At 44.7% G+C, this 23,562-nt stretch overlaps 1 protein-coding gene and 1 long non-coding RNA gene across 10 annotated transcripts in view; both read right to left on the reverse strand.

The window, feature by feature from the left end:
• Nucleotides 1-545: 545 nt before the first annotated feature.
• On the reverse strand, nucleotides 546-8,817 carry LOC133225827 (uncharacterized). Its single transcript, XR_009729295.1, has 4 exons — nucleotides 8,539-8,817; nucleotides 3,907-4,085; nucleotides 2,780-2,898; nucleotides 546-902 (listed from the first exon to the last, which is right to left on the reverse strand). It is a non-coding gene; the product is annotated as an uncharacterized LOC133225827 (long non-coding RNA).
• An 8,266-nt stretch (nucleotides 8,818-17,083) lies between these two features.
• LOC133225774 (SAM and SH3 domain-containing protein 1-like) overlaps nucleotides 17,084-23,562 on the reverse strand; it is a 546,087-nt gene continuing 539,608 nt past the window's right edge. For all 9 annotated transcript variants that reach the window (XM_061378537.1, XM_061378535.1, XM_061378540.1 and 6 more), the window contains 3 exons: nucleotides 22,403-23,508; nucleotides 21,698-21,829; nucleotides 17,084-20,883 (listed from right to left, as the gene is read on the reverse strand). In XM_061378537.1, coding sequence (XP_061234521.1) covers nucleotides 20,623-20,883; nucleotides 21,698-21,829; nucleotides 22,403-23,508 — 1,499 coding nt within the window. In that variant the 3' untranslated portion in view covers nucleotides 17,084-20,622. The remainder of the gene's footprint in view (nucleotides 20,884-21,697; nucleotides 21,830-22,402; nucleotides 23,509-23,562) is intronic.

The following is a 23,562-nucleotide window of genomic DNA, read 5'->3' on the forward strand; positions in this document are numbered from 1 at the left end:
GATCCTGTTCTGCAGAAACAAATCTTATAGCATTGCATACTGCTGCCAGATGGATTGCTCAAGCTTGGAAAGCTCCCTCATGTGCACATACTTAGCACAACAGGCCCTATTCCTGGAAAAACCTGACACTGACGGAGGGATTTTTCACCACTTTCCCATAGAAAACAGTGGCAGGGAGCAGACTTCAATGCACAGGCTACAGCCAGTGAACGTGGGCTTTGTGGATCGTGAACAGCCATTTATTTAGTGAGAAGGGCAGTAAAGCAGAGTCCAGAGGGGTCTGTGCTGGGAGGACTTGCTGGAGGACAGGCCACTGAGCACTCTGGGGTGGCTGCCAGCCCTGGGGGTGATCCACCAGGCTCCTACACCCCTGCAATGGCAGCCTCCAGCCTCTCCCAGGTACCCAAGTTCTAGCAGTGGCTGCTGCAGTTTTTCTCTGGTTTGTGCGGTCGCTTCGACCCTAAACAATTAGTAATTGGAATAACAGCGAGAAAATAGATGTCTGGAGTTTGTCTAGACTAAATGGGATGGATAGTTTCCCTGCTTCCTGCTCTTTGAGGTGTTAGTAATAAGCAGAAAAGAAAGGATGGGAGGGCAAAATAGTGTATGAGCCACATTTGTGTTACTCACTGCACAGGTGCTTAAATCACCCATGTCTCCCTGTGGTGATCTTTGCAACGAAAACATTTCTGTTTCCTTTCCTTCTCATCAGGTACTTTTGGCTTTGTCACAAGATTCATTATCATACAGAAAGAGAAAAGCAGCAACTGTTTAGGGCGACACATTAACTAAGCTCCATAAACTGTGTATGAAAACAGAGTGTCAGTCAGGAGAGATCATTCCCTAGTTGCTGCTGTTGGCATCAGTTGAAGTTTGAGAAGTCCTCTGAAGTTTGAGAAGTCCTGTGGAATAACACAGTAGTAAGCTACTCAGTTTTTAATTGAAAGGCCTTTTCCTATTTCATTTGAATTCTCACAGGCTTCTGGGCAATTTAACTGGGGTTTGAGGTACTGCAGATTCCTCTTAGCCAAAAGAAAAGCGATCTTATACTTGACCACTATGGCTAAATCTATACTGTTACCTCTAGTCTGGACCATGGAAAAAATGAGATACAAGGAGGAAAGCACTAGCTGCACATTCCAGCTGCTGCACCTTCTAGGCTATCAGTAAGTCTCCCAAATACATTAGTGTAGGAACAGTAGTATTAGGTCGGAGTAAGGATTTCTTCATCTCATTATTTTATCTTTCCTCCAGATGCATCCTAAACTATGTTTGTGGAAAGAGTGACACCTTTTCCCCTGTACACTCTTCCAGCTCTCTGTGGTTTAAATGTGTCCTGATCTAAAGCCTGCAGTCACACCATAATCATTTTAGCAGGCATAAATGAAGCTATATTCCACAGTCTCTCCAATTCCTTAATTTTTGTGGCATCTGAAGTAGCTTGCTGTAAGGAATACCACAATTTAACCACACAGTCGTGAACAATTATTTCCTTTTGTTGACTTAATATCAGTGGTTCACTGTGTTGTGAAGTCCCTGAACAACCTGTTCTCCATTCTGGCCAATATCATTTCACTGTCCTTCATCCTATCCTACCTCAGTCTCTGCCTTGGGACCTCAGAGCTATTTAATCTCTCTTCATAGGAAATGTGCTGCACTGACCATCCCTGCCCTCATCTTGTACAGCATACAATTCTGTCACTGCTTTATTTGATAGCAGTGACTGCAATGACATCCAGTAGGTAAAATGTAGAGAAACATTGTCCTGGGTTTAGCAGTAGCAGTCATTTTTCTCCTTCTTGGTAGCTGGTGCACTGTTATGTTTTGACTTTCGGCTTGGAACAGAGCTGATAACAATGATGTTTTGGTTTGGCCAAGGACTTTGTGAGCCTCATGCTCTGCCAGGAAGGAGGGGAAGCTGTGAGGAAGGAGAGACAGGACACCTGACCCAAACTGACCAAAGAGGTATTCCATACCACAGCACGTAATGCCCAGGAGGTAACTGAGAGTTACGCAGAAGGACACGGGGTCTTCTGGGTAGGACTCGTTGTTCGGCGGGTGGTATTGTACTCTTTTCCCTTGCTATTATCTCTTATCATTGTTGTTAGTGGTGGTAGCGGTGGTGATTTGTGTTGTACACTGGCTGCTGGACTGTTCTGATCTCAACCCGTGGGAGTTGCATTCTTTCGATTCTCCTCCCCATCCCTCCGGGAGTGGGGAAGAGGGGGAGTCCCCGGGGCGGGGGGAACGTGGGCCTTGACTGCTTCCAGCCCAACACCACTCACTGGGAAGGAGTGCATGAGCTGTCTTCTGGGTTTAAACCACGACAAACATGTAAACCCACTCAAGCAAGAGGGAGTTGTGGTGGCACCCACATGGTGCAGGTGGTGGCACTGTAGGGCTGCATGTGGTACTGGTTCCTGTAGGAGCTACAAGAAGCAGATAAAATGGCATGGCACAGAGCTACATGGAATGTTTCTGAATGGCAGCGAATCACAGAGCTTTTTCTTTTAATGCAACACAGAATATTTATTGGATGAAACAAATATACTATTATTTCTGAAGTTTGTGTCTCCTGCACACTGTCTCTCAGAGCTCTGCTTGGAAACATCCCCAGCTCCCCACCCTGCTTGGCTTTTTCTCTTTGTTTTCAAGAAATATAGCCTCGTCAAAATGGAAAAATGGCCAAACTGCTGCACAGAAAATTGAACCAATAGAGTGATCTCCTGACTCGAAGCTTGAAGGATAACTGTACCTGTAGCAAAGTGATTGTATTTACCTCCCAGTCATATGTTACTTAGCGCTGAGACTGGCCTCTGTCTTAAGGGTTGCTACAAAATGGAATATGAACAATGTCAGATGGTGTGGTAGATTTTCTTCAGAGATATACAGCATGCCCTGTATGAGACACAGAGAATGAAACCAATGTTCTTTGTTTTCAAGGAAAGGAGATTAGCAGAAATATCCTTTCTCCTGAGAAAGAAACCCCCAAAATTGATGTGATAAACACTATACTGATAAATACTAGTGCCAGCCATGGGGACTGAGAACTGATCTTTTCTCCACTACGAAAAAAATCATTCAACCATTTATGGAAAAAAAACCAAAAACAAACTGATAAGAACAACCCCTCCATTGTACTTATTATTCTTCTGCCCTTGGGCATGTGCTGCCTCACTGCTTTAGGATCACAGCTATTGGCAAAGTCTGGGTCTCGTCACTTCTGTGATTTTTGTTAACTTGCTGATATGCAACAGTTAAACGATGAGATGATTTTATTACTTCATACCCAAAAAGGTCCAGCTTGAAGCGAGCCTTGATGCTGGCTGAAGTCACTGTGCACCATGCATGTCTGTTCAGCAGATTTGCTGTAATGCTGTAGGAACTGAATGGGATGTTCCCTAACCAAAAAGCCTTTTTTTCTGCTGCACCAGCTGAGTCTCAGCAGCAATGAGTAAGTTGTCTTGAGTGACATACTTACAGCTGTGGTATTCAGCAGAGAAGAATAGATAGAAACAAGCACCTCAGAAATGATACAATGGCAAGGCAAGCAAGGAGAGATGAGGAGGAGAAAAGGGTGAGTGAAAATATGGGACTGGCACAGGACAGATGTAAAGGAAGATGGGGAGGAGGCAGGGGTGCAGGTGGGCAGGACTCGGGAGAGCTGTGGTGGCTGGAGCACGTTCCTCTTGCGACACAGCCAACCTTTGAGTAATCTTTATCTGTCTTTTTAAACAAAGTATCTTTTTTAAAAAATACTTTCTGTATTAGGGCCTTGACTCAAACCAGCCCCAGCTGACACAGCCACAAACCCTCCCTTTCTGATACTGCACTTATCTGCCTCAAACTTCCCCACTAATGCAGGCCTATAGGATTATATTTTGTCACTTCTTTTAAACCTGCCACCTGGACAGTCTCTTAATGGAAAGTCACGTTCTGCAGCAATCAAGAGGAGCATCCTGTATGGAATACTTTCAGCTCATCAAAGGCAGTTGCAGAGGACTTGGCAGGGTGAGTTAAGGCTGTACCAGCAATTTTGATTCTTCTTCTTCTCCCTATGTTCTATGAACATAAAACTTTATGGACTTAAAAAAGATTGGAAGGCAGGAAGAGATTACTGTATATCAATAAGTACAGTAACACAGATTCATTTCACAGGCCAAAGAAGATGGAAAGAGGGAGAAAGTTTTACATATTTTGTTTTAATTTGCCTTTGGCATAAATTCTGTTGGTAGTAATTTTATCTCAGGAGTAATATTATTTAGCCATTTATTAGCCGTTTTTACAACTGTTAGACCACAAAGGTCAAACAAATACAGAAGTTCAGGACTAAGAAAGCTTTAATCCTTAGCAAAATTTTTTCTGGCTGCTTATCTAGTAGTTCCAGCTCTACAGGGACCACATGAGCTCATTTTGAAGAAACGTTTATCTACAGTATTTAACCTGTCTCACTCTAAAAGTGATATTTATGTGGCTTAACTTTGAAGACAGTGAAGACTACAAACTCTTTAGCATACAGAGAACAATTTTATATGCCATCAGAGTCTTAGACTAATTGTATAGAGACAGGGAAATTTAAAGCCAAAAATGCACAGGAAGCAGAGTTCCTTTACTACGCAAGATCCCTTTACTGGATTTTATTTCTTCACTCTCCGGTAGATGGCAATACAGTACTTGGCCAATAAAACATCCATGTGAAGAGACTTCTGTACACAAGCCCGTGTGGGCTTTAGTTACATATTCTAAGCGAAACTTTGATTGCAAGTGTTATCCAAGTGAATCATTTGACTGGTGTTTACTGTATTGCTGTCCAGCATGAGACAACAGCAGAACAAATACGACTTGACAAATGTGTGTGGAAACAGCAGTGCCTTTCAGAAAAGGGGAAGATTTTGGTGTCCTTAATGGCTGCTGGTTGTTTTAGTGATGACGGTCTCTTACAATGATGTTTTTAGAAGTCTTGGAAGGTAAAAATGTAAATTTTGACTACTCGTTTAGAAATTAGCTTGCTCTTGAACTGTTGTAGATCCATTTCCTGTGCTTAAGAAAACTCCCTGAATCCTCTCCCTTCCATCTGACCTTCTCTCCAGACCGTGGCTGTGTGTCATACAAGTATCTGCTGATTCTCTTCTGCTTGATTGCATTGCTCCAGGGCCATTTGTGAGATTGTCACTGTGATATCAAGCCCACAGACTATGTCAGATTTGAAGCATACACTGTCTCAGCCGATTGCCTAGCTATTCACTTACCCCTGGTGCCCAGGTCACCAGAGCCTTCAGCAGTCCGGGGTGGGTGAGAGTGGTGGTATTAACCCTACAGAGTAGGAGCTGGAGGAGATGTGGATTTAGGGGCACCAGAAGCAAGATCAGGGGGTATGGCACCATCTGCGTTGTATGACAGTGCCATGGTTTAAGCCCAGCCAGCAACCCAGAGCCACGCAGCCACTCGCTCACTCCCCCTGCTCCTGCAGGGATGGGAAGGAGAATGGAAAGAATGTAACTCCCACGGGTTGAGATAAGAACAGTCTAGTAATTAAGGTATAACACAAAACCACTACTGCTACCACCTATAATCATCATCATGGCTTGACTTTGCGAACGAAGATTTGGGAAGGGCTTTTACCCACGCTTACTACAAGCGCGCTGATGGCTAAGAAGGCCAATGTGGGATAGGCAAATCCGGCTACAAAAAGCAGAAGGTCTCCTTGGGTGGTATAGGTAGGGTGCGATCCTTTCTGCGTTGTCTTTTCTCCTCGAGACTAGTTCTTCATGAACTCTCAAAGGAGTCAGCGGCATTATGTATGGTGTGCCTCCAAGTCTCCCGACTGTATGCCAAGGTGGACCACTGATGGTAGTCAATATGGCCAAGGCTAAGGTATTGTTTCAGGGAGTCCTTATATCTCTTCTTTGGGGCACCTCTCTTGCGGCTACCAGTGGCAAGTTCACCGTAAACCACGATCTTGGGGAGGCGGTGATCCTTCATTCTAGAGACGTGCCCTGCCCAGCGCAGCTGCAATTTCAGCAATATGGCCTCGATGCTGGTGACCCCTGCCTGTTCGAGGACAGTGACATTAGACACATAGTCAGTCCAATGGATGTTTAGAATTGTACGGAGGCAGCGCTGATGAAAGCGTTCCAGGAGTCGCAGGTGATGACGGTAGATGACCCATGATTCAGACCCATATAAAAGAGTAGACAATACAATGGCTCTGTAGACACTGACCTTTGTACTTTTCTTCAGGTGTTTATTACACCAGACTCTTTTATGGAGTTTTCCAAAGGCTCTATATGCCTTTGCTATTCTGTTGTCTATCTCTTTGTCGATCGTGGCATCCGAGGAAATGATGCTTCCCAGATAGCTGAACTGCTGAACTGTCTTAAGGTCTGACTTGCCGATGGTAATATGGGGATGGCGATAATCTTCTCGCGGTGCAGGTTGGTAGAGGACTACTGTCTTCTTCAAGCTGACTTCCAGCCCAAAAACCTCAGCCGCCTCCGCAAAGCAAGATGTTAAACGCTGCAGAGCTGCTTCTGTGTGGGCAACAAGGGCGGCATCATCAGCAAAGAGCAGATCACGGATAATGATAAGGGAAATAACAAGGGAAGAGAATACAACCACTCACCATCTGCCAACCGATACCCAGCCTGACTCGAGCAGCCATCTAGCCCTTCTGAGTAACTGCCCCCAGTTTATATACTGGGCGTGATGTGCTGTGGTATGGAATACCCCTTTGGCTAGTTTGGGTCAGGTGTCCTGTCTCTGCTTTCTCCCAGCTTCCCCTCCTCCCTGGCAGAGCATGAGACTCAGAAAGTTCTTGGTCAGAGTAAACATTACTGAGCAGCAACTAAGAACACCGGTGTTATCAGCACTGTTCCCAGGCTGAAAGTCAAAACCACAGCACTGCACCAGTTACTAAGGAGAAAAATAACTGCTACTGCTGGACCCAGGACAGACAGTTACAGCTGAAGAGCTCCTCATCATCCCACAGCTGTGTCATGGCTCAGGACTGCGTAGGCAGGGAGAGCTGTAGTCCACCAAGGTTGCTTGAATGAGGTTGGACATGTCCTTCTGTGGAAAAGGGTGACAAGTCAGCAAGGTACAAAGTGAAGGAAAGGCAGTGTATCAATAGATATTCAAGTGTATTTTGCCAGTACCTGTAAGTCCTCATAGTTTTTTTTCATAGTTTCATTTATACATTTGTTTTGAAGCTTTGTGATTTCTGAAAGCACAGATTGATAGAGGCAAAAATGGCCTTTTGTCAGATATTTGACTGCTTGCATTCCATTTTGAATTGAAGAGGAGTTGAAGGAAAACTTTGTGTTTGCATGTGAATGTGGCTTACACTGTGTTTTGGCTCATTAACAAGTGTGGGGTTGCCAATTTGGTGTACACTTATCCTTTGGAGTTTGGTTAGTTGTTTTTTAAGAAGTCCTTGGGGTTTAGAGCTGGTTAATGAAATGGTAGGTGCTATTTTCTGTATAAGTCAAAGCCAGTGAACAGAAACTGTGCCTGGAAAACTAACAATCTCTTTTATGTTCCCACTGCTGTGTGTGAAAAAGGATGAATCAGATGCTGTTGTGATTGGGAGTTAGTGACAGCCTGCTCAGAACAATATAGAAGCAGAGAAGAGCAGTCTGTGATGAAAGCCTGAGGTCTCAACTTGTCCAGGAGTAACTGTCCTGACTCACGAGATGCTTATTCTGGGCATGTAGTTCTCACAAGTGTTTAGAAATAAATGAGAACTTTCATTTTTTCCTTCAATTCTTTGTATTTTTAGGTGGCTTATCTTTGAAAAGCATCTTCTTAAACCAACACTTTAAAAGCATGGCATAACCTTGTCTAATACATACCAAACACACATCTGAGAATGTGAGATGGCTTTGTTCCCAGAAGTTAGAAATGCTGCTCTTAATGTTATGACATTCAACAGCTTTCCACCAGTTTCTTCATCCAGCCCTTCCTTCTTTCCCTTCTCTATCTCCCAGTAATCCTCTTACATAAGCTGTTCCATGAGGTGGTTGATCCTTTTTCCTTCCTCCTGTGCCCCTAAGGCAGTCAGAGCAAACACATGCCAGGAACACTTCTTTTGCTTGGGCTACTTGGAGGGACTGCCATGCCTAGGCGGCTCAGGCATACCTTGAGACGGCATGACAGAAAAGAGGTACAGTTCATGAACGTTATTCCCACAGCACATGCAGGTCTGAAGAGAGGTACGGAACACTACTGGGGATGATACTGGAAATAACAGAAACCAAAATAACAGAAAACCAGTCTTTCCTATGCTGGCATCGTGCAAACATTGCACAAGCCTCAGAGTGCAGCCTGACAGATCTTTGCAGTTTGCTATAAATAGGCTTTAACTGTATTTACTTCACTTATATCAAGAAGATGTTGTCTGTGGAATCTTGCTGTTATCTACTGTACCTTCCACTCTCCTGGACCTCTCATTACTTGTGCCTCAGGACCCAAGGCTACTGGTAAAAGCGACATTACTCAAAACTAAAGAGTGCATCTGGCCCAGATGCTTCTCTCAATTACTCAATTGAACTGAATTTCTCTTCTCCAAATGAAATATTGACATGACAGAACTTTACAGAAGCACTCAGCAAGGTAGATAAACCTGAAAAAATGAGCAGAAATAGTTACCAACTTGGAGGGCCTCCAGCTGGTTGGTTTGTTTCCTTACCTCTGTGTCACATTTGAGCGTGGGATTTGTGTGAGGCCCTGATGAAATATTCACCAAATCAGTATTAGCTGCATTTTCCCCATGCCTCTTTACATCTCTGGTGCTGCTTGCACAAAGGACCACAGAGACACTTTGTGCACACTCCTAAGTGAGCACTGAATGATGCGTTAGAGACCAGAACTTGATAAAACCTTGGCTTTGATCTTCTCACAGGATAAACAACTAAAAACATAGGATGCAGCAAGTAGGAGTGAGGCTGAATCTTGGCCTACTAGTACGTGCTTGTCTAAGCATGGACAAATGTGTTTCTTTTAGGTGTTCCTGGGCATAGTTGGGAAGCTTTGCCTGCAAGCTTAAACACTGTGTTGCAAACACTTGTCTGCTCCAAGCAAGACACAACTCTACACTCACAGGTAGATATACATATAAAGTATATAATTATGGGAGCTTGGGACATCACTTAATATGCATGAATCCTCAGACTCAGGGTTCTCATATTCCTGAAGCAAGACAAAACTGACCAAATTGCTAAAACCATAGAATCAGGGAATACTTACGGTTGGAAATGACCTTAAGATCATCTAGTTCCAATCCCCGTGCCATGGGCAAGGATGCCTCACACTAAACCATGTCCCCCAGTTCTGTCCAACCCGGCCATGAACACTGCCAGGGATGGAGCATTCACAACATCCTTGGGCAACCTATTCCAGTGCTTCACCACCCCTACAGTAAAGAACTTTTTCCTTGTATCTAACTCTGCTATATCTTCCCCTGTTCAAGTTTAAACCCATTCCCCCTTTTCCTGTCACTACAGTCCCTAATGAAGAGTCCCTCCCCAGCATCCCTATAGGCCCCCTTCAGATACTGGAAGGCTGCTATGAGGTCTCCAAGCAGCCTTCTCTTCTCCAGGCTGAACAGCCCCAATTTTCTCAGCCTGTCTTCATATGGGAGGTGTTCCAGTCCCCTGATCATCCTTGTGGCCCTCCTCCGGACTTGCTCCAACAGTTCCATGTCCTTTTTATGTTGAGGACACCAGAACTGTACACAATACTCCAAGTGAGATCTCACAAGAGCAGAGTAGAGGGGCAGGACCACGTCCTTTGACCTGCTGGTCACACTCCTTTTGCTGCAGCCCAGGATAGGGTTGGCTTTCTGGGCTGCAAGCGCACACTGAAACCGGCTCACGTTCATTTTCTCATCGACCAACACCCCCAAGTCCTTCTCTGCAGGGCTGCTCTGAATCTCTTCTCTGCCCAGCCTGTAGCTGTGTCTGGGATTGCTCCAACCCAGGTGTAGGACCTTGCACTTGGCATGGTTAAACTTCATGAGGTTGGCATCAGCCCACCTCACAAGCGTGTCAAGGTCCCTCTGGATGGCATTCCTTCCCTCCAGCGTATCAACCGAACCACACAGCTTGGTGTCATCGGCAAACTTGCTGAGGGCGCACTCAATCCCACTGTCCATGTCAGCGACAAAGATGTTGAACAAGACCAGTCCCAACACTGATCCCTGAGGGACACCACTCGTTACTGGTCTCCAGCTGTACATTGAGCCATTGACCACAACTCTTTGCGTGCGGCCCTCCAGCCAGTTCTTTATCCACCAAGTGGTCCATTCATCAAATTGATGTCTCTCCAATTTAGAGACAAGGATGTCGTGTGGGACAGTGTCGAACACTTTGCACAAGTCCAGGTAGATGACATCAACTGCTCTACCCCTGTCCATCAGTTCTGTAGCCCCATCATAAAAGACCACCAAATTGGTCAGGCAGGATTTCCCCTTAGTGAAGCCATGCTGGCTGTCACCAAGCACCTTGTTGATTTTCATGTGCCTTAGCATGCCTTCCAGGAGAATCTGCTCCAAGATTTTGCGAGGCACAGAGGTGAGACTGACTGGTCTGTAATTCCCTGGGTCATCCATTTTCCCCTTCTTGAAAATGGGGGTTATATTTCCCTTTTTCCAGTTGTCAGGAATATTTTTCAAATATGATGGTCAGCAGCTTAGCAACTTCATTCACCAGCTCCTTCAGGACCTGCGGATGGATTTCATCAGGTCCCATGGACTTGTGCACATTCAGGTTCTTAAGATGATCTTAAACCTCATCCTCTCCTACATAGGGCCTAAGGTCTTCATTCTCACAGTCCCTGCATCTGCCTTCCAAGACTTTGGCAGTGTGGGCAGAGCACTTGCCAGTGAAGACTGGGGCAAAGAAGTTATTGTGATCCTCAGCTTTCTCCAAAGCCAGGCTCGCCAGTTCTCCTAATAGCTTCTGGAGAAGGCCCACATTATCCCTAGTCTGTCTTTTGTTTGCTACATACCTATAGAAGCCCGTCCTGTTATCTTTCACATCCCTTGCCAGATTTAATTCTAACTGGGCCTTAGCTTTCCTGACCTGGTCCCTAGCTTCCAGGACAACATCCCTGTACTCTTCCCAGGCCGCCTTTCCTTGCTTCTGCCTTTGAATTTTCCTCAGCAGCTCCTTATCCATCCAAGGAGGTCTCCTGGCCCTCCTGCTCTTCCTTCTAGCTGGGACGCAGCACTCCTGAGCTTGGAGCAGGTGATCATTGAATGTCAACCAAGAGTCTTGGGCCCCCCTGCCCTCTAGGGCTATATCCCATGAAACCTTACTAAGCAGGTTCCTGAAGAGGCCAAAGTCTGCTCTCTTGAAGTCCAGGGCAGTGAGCTTGCTGCACACTCTTCTCACTGTCCTGAGGATCTCGAACTCAACCATCTCATGATTGCTACAACCAAGGCTGCCCTGGAGTGTCACATTTCCAACGAGCCCTTCTTTGTTGGTGAGCACAAGGTAAGCATGGCACCTCTCGTTGTCGGCTCCTCTATTACTTGCAGAAGGAAGTTGTCGTCCACACAATTGAGGAACCTCCTGGATTGTTTGTGCCGGGCTGTACCGTCCATCCAACAGACATCAGGGTGGTTGAAGTCCCCCATGAGGACAAGGGCCTGTGAGTGTGAGGCTGTTCCTATCTGTCTATAGGGAGCTTCACCCACAGACCCCTCCTGATCAGGCAACCTGTAACAGATTCCACACATTAATGTCCCCATCACTGCTCTCCCTTTGACCCTGACCCACAAACTCTGTTGACTGATTGCCAGTCCACAGATAGAGTTCCATACTCTCCAGCCTATCACTGACATAAATGGATAATTCTCCTTCCCATCTGCCTGGCCTGTCTTTCCTAAAGAGCCAGTGGGACTCAGTAGAGCAGGCATCCTCCCAGCAACATCCCTGATCCGAGCCCCCAGTAGGCAACACACCTCCCTGACACCCGGTCAGGCAGACAGATGGGTGCATCTGTGCCCTTCAAAAGGAGAGTCACCAACTACTAAGACCTGCTGCTTTCTCCTGGAGGCACCAGTAATGATTCTCTTCACTGGTGCATCAGGGGTTGGTCATTTGGTGCAGTGTGCATGTCTTTGTCAGCTCCCCGCAGAGCTGCAGAGCGTTCCTGGGTGGGGGTGTCAGATTTTGGAGGAAACCCCTTGCTGTTGATAGTCCTCTTCCTCCTTTTTTTTGCTGCTCCCTCTCAGCTTCCCTGACATCTTTCAGCCTATTGACAGCGTCCTGCAGCTCAGCCACCTGCTGCAGGAGGGCCTCCATCAGGGAGCACCGAGTGCAGCCCTGCCCATTGTGCACCTTTCCCTCACCAGAGCAGTGCAGGTACTCTCTACACGCCGAGCTCAGCGCTGCAGCCTCCCCTCGCACCGGCTCTGTCTGGTGCCGACGCTGACACCGCCGGGGCAGCCAGAGCAGAGCTCCCAGGTCGGGCCCGGGCCTGAGGCGAGCGCTCACCACCAGTCTCACCCGCTCACCACCAGTCTCACCCGCTCACCACCAGCCTCACCCGCTCGCCGCCAGCTGCTGCACCGCACCCTGCTCGCCGCGCTCCCTGGGGCTGGTTTTACCCTCTCAGGCCGGCGCCGTCCCTCCTGGAACCGCCCCCTGTGAGTCCCTGCCCGCCTCAGCGGAGCTCCCGGCACCTGGGCAAGGCCTGGCGAGGGCTCGGGGCTCCCTTGATGGGTCTCGCCGCTCAGAGCTGAGGCGCCTGCAAGAGGGGCTTCCCTTCGCTCCGCAATGGAGGCTCCTCTCTGAAGCTGCTCACCTCGGCACCTCTGTGCCTGGCAAAATCCTGGAGCAGATTCTCCTGGAAAGCATGCTGAGAGGCACAGGAAACACAATGAGGTGGCTTTTGACAGCCAGCATGGCTTCACTAAGGAGGAATCCTGTCTGACCAATTTGGTGGCCTTCTATGATGGGACTATAGAATATAGCCATGTATGACACGCCCTGACGTAGACCTGGGGGGCTATCTGCAGTGCAGATCCCAAGGAAGGCCAGTCCCCCCGATGGACCACTCAAGAAACAAGCCTATGGGAGTGGGACCATCAGTCATTCTGCATTTCAAGGATTTGAAAAATCTGCCCTCTATGCAATAAAGATGCTGTCCAAATGCCTCTGAAACACTGATGGGCACAGGGCATTGGTCACCTCTCTAGAAAGCCTGTTCCAGTGTTTGGCCAGTCTCTAGGTAAAGAAATGCTTCCTAATGTCTACCCTAAACTGCCTGTAGTGCAGCTTTGAACCATTCCCACACATCCTATCAATGGATCCCAGCAAGAAGAGAGCAGTTCCCTCAGTGATTCTCACCACTCAGAACTGAGGCTCCTGGACGCTGCGTTTCCCCTCGCTCCAGGCTTGGAGGCTCCTCTCTGGAGCTGCTCACGTCAGCAAAAATATACAACAAAATTAAAAGATCCAAAACAAACCCAAACAAATGTATTTTAACACATTCCAGAGGTTTTGCTCTGTGTGGAATTGAAAGTTTTTGACTTACATTTGAATGTATATCAGAAAGCAGACTGAAATCTCTTGCTTTGCCATCAGGTTGTGGGGGAGAAAACTGAGAAGGCAGCAATTGGTCCCAAGGCATGTTCTAAATCCAGCTTGTGGGGGCTAAAAAAGTCTCTTTGAAAGGGAAGTTGCTTGATGAATTGAGAGAGCATCTCATATGTCATCTCATTTCATTAGATGACTTTATTAAGCATGTAAGTGCTTATTTGGGTAATTGAATTAATCTGAGCCATTCTTCTCTTCAGAAACTGCACTTCTCCAAATCCAAAGCGCCTTCTAGGATGCTCATATTTTGATGCTCTTAAGTGCAGCCTGTGCTGGTCTGTAAGAGTGACAGACCTGAAGTGGTGAGAAGGGATCATGGTGGGAGGCAGGAGGGGAGCAGTCCTGCTTGTCACTATTAGGACTGCAATCTTCCTTATGCAACAACTCCTGTGAATGGCAGGTAATTCGGTGCTGCTAAAAAAACCCAAAATGTTATACAGTGCTGGCCTACAGCTTTAGTGTGCTCAGCAGCAACAGTAATTGTGCTTTCACATAGCTGTTGTAACCTATAAAATTGCTCCCACCTCAGAGTGTAGTAGGCAGTCTGCAATATTGCCAATTTGTTTCTTTGGGGCTTTTTTGGCTTTCTAGAATTTCTAAAACCTGTATTCAGACCTGGAAGCTGGACTAACTTCTGCTCTTGGTACCCAGCTAGTTCCAGCAGGGACTCTGTCATATAGACATCAGAGTGAAAGACAAGTTATTTTAACTGCTAGTAAATGCTGGCATTGAATGTTTTTAATCAGCATCGAACTTGCAAGAGTGGCAATTCAGTTTCACCCTTTGAGACAGAGCACTGGAGGTGGGGTTTTGTTTGGCTAACTGCAAATGAGCCACTTAAACAAGAGCTTTTAAAGTAAACACTATTAGTAGGTAACAGCTTAACCATGCTTCAATAAAACATAAAAAAATTGCAACTTCCATTTTTCCAGATTCAGTATCACAGGAGTCAGTGAAGCCAAACAGCAAACCTAATAGTAGCAGATTGATAGCCTAACTGTCAAGTGTGCCCTCTTCAGGCAGTATTTGTGGACATAAATACAGGTCTTGTTTTTGTAAAAAAAGGAGAAATACAACTTGTGAGACTTTTGCAATAGCATATACCGAAAGAATGAATGTAGAAATGCCAGGGATACAAAATACTCTGCCTACCTGGGATGGGATCCTCCTTGGAAGAGCCAGGTCTAGAACCTCCAACTGTATGCAGGACTCATCTCAGAGATGAAGAAGCTAAAAAGCTGGATTCAGTAAAAAACAAAGGTGTTTGAAGTGCAGAGTTGTAATCCCAACCCATCTTTCCTGCTCCAGCCTGTCTAGTCTTGGAAGCAACTAAACCCACCAGGTGTCTTTCTGTTTGACCTTAGGCATGTAGAGCTCTTATGAACTCCAACCACAGCAGCCTAAGCAACAAAGTTCCTCGAAATAAGATCTATGGCTTTGTTCTAGTCTAACTCTTTTTGGAAGTATACTAACTCTATACGTGTCCTGAAATGTTTTTAAAAAGGTTGGGTTTTTTTTGGGTGTAGAATATTTTAAGTTCATTTACGTGTGTAGAAGTCCTTCTCCTGCCTGAAGCCAGGCCCAACCCACCAGAAATGTTAGAACCTCAGTAATATCAGAGCTTGGGATCAGGGCTTGAACATCACCAGTACACGAAAGAGCTGTGAGCGCCACCATGCAGGCATAAGTTCATCAATACAGTAATTATGTTGCAGAATTGAAGGAAAAAATAATTATGTCCATTCATGCAATGAAAGCCTACAGTACCTGCAAAAGGGATAGCTGAAGCGCTAGGAAGATTTTGCTTTGTATGCCTTTGTAAATGTTAAATGATTAACCTTTAGTAGTCTCATGAGGTAGCTCTGGTGGTGTATACAATGTTACATTCACAGCTCTTAAATCTCCATGGGCTTACATGTGAACCTTCTGCTCAGACATAAAGTTTCTTTTCGTAAGTATTAGTAGCAAGAATTTTAACACATTTCTCCCATGTCTCTTTTTCTGATGCAAACACTTCATGGAGGAGGGAGCTTTTAGAATAAGGACAGAGGTATGTATGTGTCAGAGGTGGTGGTGTTTGGTTTTGGCCCCAGCTATGGTAGCTATCACACATTTGGATCAAACATGCTAGCAAAATGCTGACAGCAATGGATAGGGGCTTTGTGTTTCAGCTGCTACCAAAGCAGTCCTGGACCACAGCAGTCTTGGAAGGGAAGCGGTACTCCTTCCAGCTGCAGCAATGGCAGGCACTCTGGCTTTTCATGTGGCGCAGTGTTTGTTTTGTTTGTATTTCTGTTTTGTTACTTGAGAGATGATTGGAAACAGGCTGTGTGTGAGGCAGCTGTGGTCCCCAGGGACTTGTGGATGCTCTCCTCCCGCCAGCAGAGCAGTGCCCTCTGCTGCACACGCACAGTGCAGACCTGGTCCTCAGCTGAACTGAAACATATTAATAGAGGAGGAAAATTAGAGTTCACATCTGACATGCTCCCTCATTCCCATGAACTGTTTGCCACGTTGTACAGTTCTGATGGGAGCGCTGCCTGAGGAGAACCAAGGACTCAGCTGTCCGGATCCAACCCAAACAGTGGGGATTTTTGTTTTCTCTTTACAACATTTCCAGAGTTAAGCTTTGGTTAATGACAACTAATGCAGGCACAGTCCACCCTTGTTACTTAGGGCTGAGTCCAAAAAGGATTAACTTCCAGCTCTGGTGCACTGTTGCTGTGTGGAGCTGCCAGCCCCCTGTTAGGCAGCTAAGCACACCCATTAATTGCACAGCAGACTTAAACAGACCGACAAATGCAACACACAAAGTGAGAATCACTCAGGTGAGCTCGAAGGAAGTGCCAAGAGTTATGTCCTAAGGCTAAATTTGTCCTAAACCCTGGACATTGGCATCTTAAAGAATGCAGAGATTGCCTAACTGCTCAGGAGTCACAGCCACCCTCTCCAGAATGAGGCACCTTGCTGCCCAGCGAGGCAGAGATGCGTGTGAAGACCAGGTTTGAAATACCTTCTTGAAGGAAAGAGCTGTAACTACAACTCCAGAGCATTATACTCATGTACTCTTTCTCAGATTCCACTAACTTTAAATATTCCATTGCCAAGTTGTAAAGCTCTCCAGGCGAGAACTGGGAGACCTCTCGTACCCTGAGCCCAGCAGCTGGACATTCATGGGATACAAGGCACGAAGTTCAGAAAGGATGACTCACATTCCATGCAATCACATTTTGAGGACTGCTTCCAGTCATGGATTAGCAAGGCTTTTAATATTTTTTGGCTGGTTGGTTGTGTTGGTTTTTTTTAACCTTTCTCTCCTGCTGTAGGTATGTGTTGAGAGTGCTTCACAAGATGAAGAAGTGTAGGCTTGGTAAGATGGAGGGAGAGGGGCCTGGGATACAAGCAGACAAATTAAACAGCTGGATGCTGCTACCAGACCTGTAAATAGAAGACTTGTTAGCTAAATAAAAACAACCAAAAAAGAGAGAGACCAAGGAAATTTATTTACTTTTTATCTATGAACAGTATGACATATAATTATAAACAAGTTTTGATACACAGGAAAACCCTTTTGTCAACCATTTTTTTTGCTAAATGAAACAGCACAATAATCTTTACACATTCATATTTTGTTGTTTTTTTTGTTTTGTTTTGTTTTGTTTTTTCTTTACAATACACAGCTTTCTTGGGTTGAAGCAAACTGCAGGACATATTGAGTACTGGTATATTACAGCTACTTACATCATTTAAGAACAGCAAATGGAGAAAAATAAGTTATTTAAATATTGATTTCATATACAGAAAGTGCAACTTTGTTAGTTGTTACATAACTTGCTTGACAGTTTTGATTCCCCAGGGTGTCAATTAAAGATAAAAGTATCTTGGACCAAAAGTATTATTTATTCTAAAAATAATACAGTACAACTGCACAGCTGTGACTTGGTGAATCGACCACTATTGCTGCTCTTAGAGATGATGACCTGTTTGATGCTTCCAATCATGCTCCCAGTTTGCATTTGAAGCCAGGCTCATAAGAGAACACAGGGAACTACGGGCATTGTTGCCATCCAGGTAGTAACAGAGGGTTATTGATGGAAGCTCATGGTTATGACAACATTCAGTAATAATGTGGGCTTGCCACTTCTATTCTTAAATAGCTGTTTGAGTTACAAAGGTACAATGGATAAATACTTAACATCATTAGCCTGAGCAGAGCAGATTAGGATTCCAGCAGCAGGTTTCCTTTGTGCTTCCCAAGAGCTCATAAGCAAACTTTTTGCTTAGAGCACTGCATGGCTGCAAGATGTAAGAGGTTATGGCTCTCATACTTTACCGGATCACCTGCTCAGGGAACACCACAGGTCCCTGAAACCATAGCAGGGACGCTCAAACACTGAGAAGCTTAAGGCTTTTTCAGATTAAAATATCGACTAAAATTGTAAATCAAGTAAGACCACAGAGCACAGTCTTAGAAAGAAAAACAAAGCAACTATTAAAACTCACAAATCTCAGACTGCTCACTCTGGCCCTGAAGGGTGTGATTTGGTTTCCCTGGGCTATGTAATCATTTTAAAATTATGGATTTACAAAGAGTGTTTGGCGCACAGGTTCAGTTTATTCCCGTAATTGTCCTGCTATTAAGAAAGGTAATTAGTATGGGAGAGCTTTATTATGCAACTTGCCTTCACTGCAATGCAGGGAAATTTGTTTCCATTTTTATTGCATATAGCCATCTTGGACTTTTCCCTTGCTCCAGTATAGCTGCTATCTACTTCTACTCAGTTCTGGCCCCTGCCAGCAACCTCAGGAAGTCTCAATACTCTTTCCATCTCCTGCTTACTAATAGTTGCCATGTAAGCCTCAGAGAGGAAGAACAGAGAAATCATCATTATTAAAATGACACTTCATTTTTTTTACTTTTTTTTTTTTCTGGGTTTTCACCAGCTGTGCAAAACATCTGTGCTGTGTGTTTCCTGATGCTGTCATATTAGAACACGCTGATCACCCACACACTTTGCTTGAGAACAAAAGCTTGAGTTTTCCTTGAGAACCACTTCAAGTTACATCAATGAATTAATTGCCTTCACATGAGAGTGTGTGGTAGACAGTGGTGAAATACGAAAGGAGGCAAATAAACCTAACACCTACCAATTTGACCAGAAGACAAGTTACTTCATATCTTATGAAAATGCATAGTTCATCTAACTTTAAATATGACCATATGTAGTTAGAAATGATGGAGTAACCACAGTTTTGAATTAATCAGTCTAAAAGAATTTTATCAGGAAAAGTGTCATTAGCTAAAAATGAGGCTGGGATAACTGAAGCACCAAATAATTAAGTTCCTTGTCTGGTTTTATACAGTAAGTTGATGTCAGAACTGGAAACTGCCACACTTCCTGGCCTGTGCCCAGGTTTCTATACTCTCTCCCTTTACTGGTCAGAGTAAGCTTGCTGTCCTTCCATGGTGGCTTTGTGCTACAAGAAGCTGAAGGACACACCATGTATAGACCACAAAGAAAGATCTATTTATGTGCTATTCATGCTAATCTGTATTTGGTATAGAAAATGTGTACCCATATAGAAAAATAAAATCTGTCATTAGCCATATATATGAATGGAACATTTTACATGGATTTAGGCAGAAAAATATCATTAGAACATGGAAAAATGGCTCACCACATATGCCAGAACAATGCTCTCTTCCAGTGAGAGGTAACATTTTAACACAGTCATGAGGAATATCAACTGCTGTAAAATCACAGTGCAATTAATAAGACTATATATAGGGGGTTTTCATATATGCAATGGAATTACTGGATTTGAGGATATCTATGGGACACAATTTGCTTTTCTGATGCATTTTATCTCCCACAAGTGAATTTTCATTTGCAGAAACCCACTGTTAGGAATCGATATGGTCAGGATACCAAGTCAAAGCTGCAGCATAATGATTGACAATATAACACAGTACACAGAATATGATTAAAATGAAAAGCAGTTACATATATACAAGGCAGTTTATCTTGTAACAGTTTAGTAAGAACAGTAAATGCAGACTGTAGTGAACAAGAAGTTAGCCTGACAACCGAAACCTAGCATAACCCTGCATTTGTAAAAGCATCTCTACAATACAGAAGGTGTTATGATGAGGCATTTTATAGAAGCTACGTTAGCTGGAAATCACCCTAAGTGCAGCTTAAGGGTGACAGGTTGAAACAAGGCTTGGGAAACATGAATACAGGTAAGTGAACACTAGGTAACTGCTTGAAAGCTTATTTTAAGGCAAATAAAAAGCTGATCGCTATAGAGCAGTTATAAAAATGACCTCAGCTCTGTACAAATAAAAAGAAGCGTTCTGACACTCTGCAGGTTAGTTGCAGCAGAGTGACAGAGATGGACCATACTGAAAACTAATTCCAGTCCATTAACTTTGGCCTAGCTAAAGGCTTTGTGGCATATTGGGACCTATACCAAGTAACAGCAAAGATGACCAGGGGTAGGTTGTATTTAGCTCTATACTGCTAAAATAAACAAAAGGCATTTTCCAAACAGCTTCTACTGCAATTTGCACCTTGGCTTGTACCTGTTCCCTAGGCCTCGCCAAAGGCAGACGGAACCTGAATGTATAGAAGCTCTCCATCCTAAGAAGCTCTCCAGAGAAACAGGGCCTATTATTAGTATTACTTTCATAAACTTTAAGAAAAATGCATGAGGGTCCCTTAACTCTGTGAAGTTGTCTGATTTTCAGGCCAACCCTGTGCACTTTATGAAATAAGTATACTTTAAAGGGGAATGAGAGCGGAGGAAAGTACCACATCTATGTTACCTGGTGGTTGCTTCTTTTCTTCTTCAGTTGCCAGAGACAGCAATAGAAACATTTCATATCTTTCAAAGAAGATATCTGCCTGTCCTTGGGAGCTGCTTCATCAATCCCTTTAGCTATGTGAAGTAATTAGAGCAATACTGGTGCAGGAAGAAGCAGTGGATTCTCAACCAGGCAATGCCACACTATGGAGCATTAAATTGCCTCTGGATCAAGAGGTTTGAAGAGTCTTGCTGCTGCCAGAAGCTTGCTTATATGCCTTTCCTCTGTGATGCCAGCTTCCTGAAGATAAGTTTGTGACAGAGAAGGCACTTTGCTCAGTGTGTTGAATCCTGCTTCTGTGAGCAGGCTGGAATACATAGGTAGACCAATGGAAATCAGCCAGTCAGATACAGAGGAGATAAGTCCTGGGGATACAGGTTTTCGGCAAATTTCAGTGAGCCCTCCACTTGGAATCTGGGCAGTAAAGAAAAAAAAAAAAAAGAACTCTTAATGTTAAACATAACTGCATGCTTTACAGCAAGTCTATTGGTTTTTTCCCCAAACTGGTAGAATTGCATAGCAGACTTTTCAACTTGTCTCATGTCACATTTGTCAGTATGAGACTGGTGCAGGTAGAAAGGCTAAGATCACTTGGCACAGAAGCAACAGCAATGATTTCGCCAATGCAGGTGCAGCGGGCAGTATCCAGCTGCTTGGGCAACTGTCATGTGCCATTCTGAATTAGTTTGAGATCAGTAAAAAATAGCTAGTGACAAGGCTTTCCAGAGTGATCCATTTAATTTCTCATTAGGACAAAAGAATACCAATTTTGCCTATTGCCACCTCAGACAGACCAAATTCTTTTACAGGAAGCCATGGAAGCTTTTGACAGTCTTCCCCTCCTGCTTTTGCTAAGATGTGGACAGTAACATAGCTTAAGAAACAAAAAGGAGTGTAAAACTTTTCAGAATTCAATACATAAGCATTTAATACATAGCACCCTTAATGAGCAAATCTGTTAACCACTGCTTGTGGTTTACTTAGACTACTATTATCCAGTCAGGAGAGAGGACTATCCGCTCTCCTTTCAACTATTAACTGTCATCCTTTGGGACAGGGGGAGGTACCTCCTGCCCCTGTAGTATCCCTACATACACTGTAGTACCTGCTGGGTAAACACAGGGAACACTTTTGTACCAGGACTTCACAGGTATCTCCCTTTACCAGTAGTCATCCCTTTTTAAAAGTCTGCTTATAAATAAGAAACTGTGCTTATGGAAATACTCACTGCCATGCGATGCTGCTTTCTCAGCTGCTTTACCCGGATTTGGTCCATGTTTGTAGCAACATCCTTCTCAGGCTGATCTAAGTCTTCAGAGTACCTCTGTACCAAAGCCTCAGGAATGCCACAGCGACCATGCTGAATGTTCCCAGCCAGATGCAAAGGAGAGAGGACAGACAAAAGAACTGTATCAATACAGACCAATCAAGGCAAACACAAAGGGAAGTGCAGGATGGGAGCAAGAAGGAGCTCTCCTCAAGATTCCATGAAAACCGAAAAAGCAATCTCTAAAGGAAGAACTGGGCATTGGGATTCCTTCCTTCCTAAAAAGATGTCGCAATCACTATGCTATGAATTAAGATTTTCTTGGAAGCATAAAATCTAATCATGTCTTCCTTTTTCAGTTCTACTTCCTCCCACTGGCCGAGAAAGAGACATTTCCATGTGCAGTGCCACCAAAGTATTGGTGGCCTGAAAAGACAAAGGTTCAGAATCAGTTTGGGATTTCTCAGTATCCCTATAATACAAGGGTTACTTCTGGCATAAGGCTTGATAGTAAAGACAAACATGGTTATAGAATGCCTAATGTCCCATCGATATACACTTTATCTTGGCTGGTAAGTCACAAGAATACAACAGAAACAATAAATGAAAGACTAACCCCTGGGATGCTAGTAGAAGAAAAATGTTGAAGTTATGTCCTCCACTTACCTTGTCAGAGTACGGTTCTTCAGTAAGATCAATGTCTTCGGACTGCAACTTGTTTTCTATTACCATTTCCAGATCCATTCCCCTGCTACAAGAGGTTTTCCTCGCTGAAGCAGGACCTAGTTTTATCACATGCTGCTGAACACTAGCAGTCTCTGGGAGCTCAGACAGCCAGGGTGGAAGTGGGCTAGGAGGGGTACTGGGCTCCTGTTCAGAAGATGTCCTATGGGCAGGTACTGCATGACAATCAATGGGAGTGGATGAGCTGTTTTTTTTTACTGGCAAACATGGTGCTTCTAGACTTGAGTGGTTCCCACTTGGGATTGTGGGAGGATGATATAATCCATTAGAAAGGCGTTCTCGGCATTTTTTGGCAGGGACGGGTGGCGGCTGAGAAGGATTTTTTGGTTGCATTCTTGCCTCATTTGTGCCTTTTTGCTCAGCTTCTAGACCTCCCTTGAGGACTGCAGCATAATCAGCCCGTCCAAGGTCATGCAAGCCTTTACTTTGTATTTCCAGAGGCGTCCTTGTAAGATGCGTTGCTAAGGCAGGCTGAGCTTCACAGTTTTTCAGAGGGAATGGAGGAGGCTTTCCACCTGCAGTCTCCATTACAGAGCAGTCCAATTCCTTAGCTCTTCCCTTCTGAGAACTAGCAGCTCCTTTACCCTGCTTAGCCATCAAGTCATCTATGATACAGTTGCCTCCACGAGACTGAGGTGGCAGGGCAGAGCCAGTTGCCTTTTTTGCTATATCCAGTGAATCCTGAGGAAAAGAACCTACTTCCTTGCTAGTGTCCTGTAGGTTAGTATTGGACTCTCCCTGGAGATCATCCAGTGAGTGAGATCTTGGCCATGTATCTACACCCTGGGGGCCATCCAGAGTTTCATAGCTCCGACAGACGGCAACGGGTAAACTCCGACGGTTCTTCTTCAGACCCATAACAGCTGGAGGCTGGCTCAATCGGCTGTCTTTCTCCTCTTGCTGCAGAGTTTCTATTGACTTGGTCAGTGGAAGTGTAGGATAATTTGATAGCTGGTTTCTGCTGAAGTCCTTAAAGCTGTGCTCACTTGTTGATTTTGAGGGCAGAAGACAGGTCCTTCGAGTTTTACCTGGAAGCAAGCAAATCACAATCCACCATTAAAAGTACTCATAATCTGCAGTGT

This window comes from Neopsephotus bourkii, unplaced genomic scaffold (assembly GCF_033783945.1).
Source record: "Neopsephotus bourkii isolate Nb327-2 ecotype Australia unplaced genomic scaffold, CSIRO-AGI_Nbou_v1 NB_1767, whole genome shotgun sequence".
Taxonomy (NCBI): Eukaryota; Metazoa; Chordata; class Aves; order Psittaciformes; family Psittacidae; genus Neopsephotus; species Neopsephotus bourkii.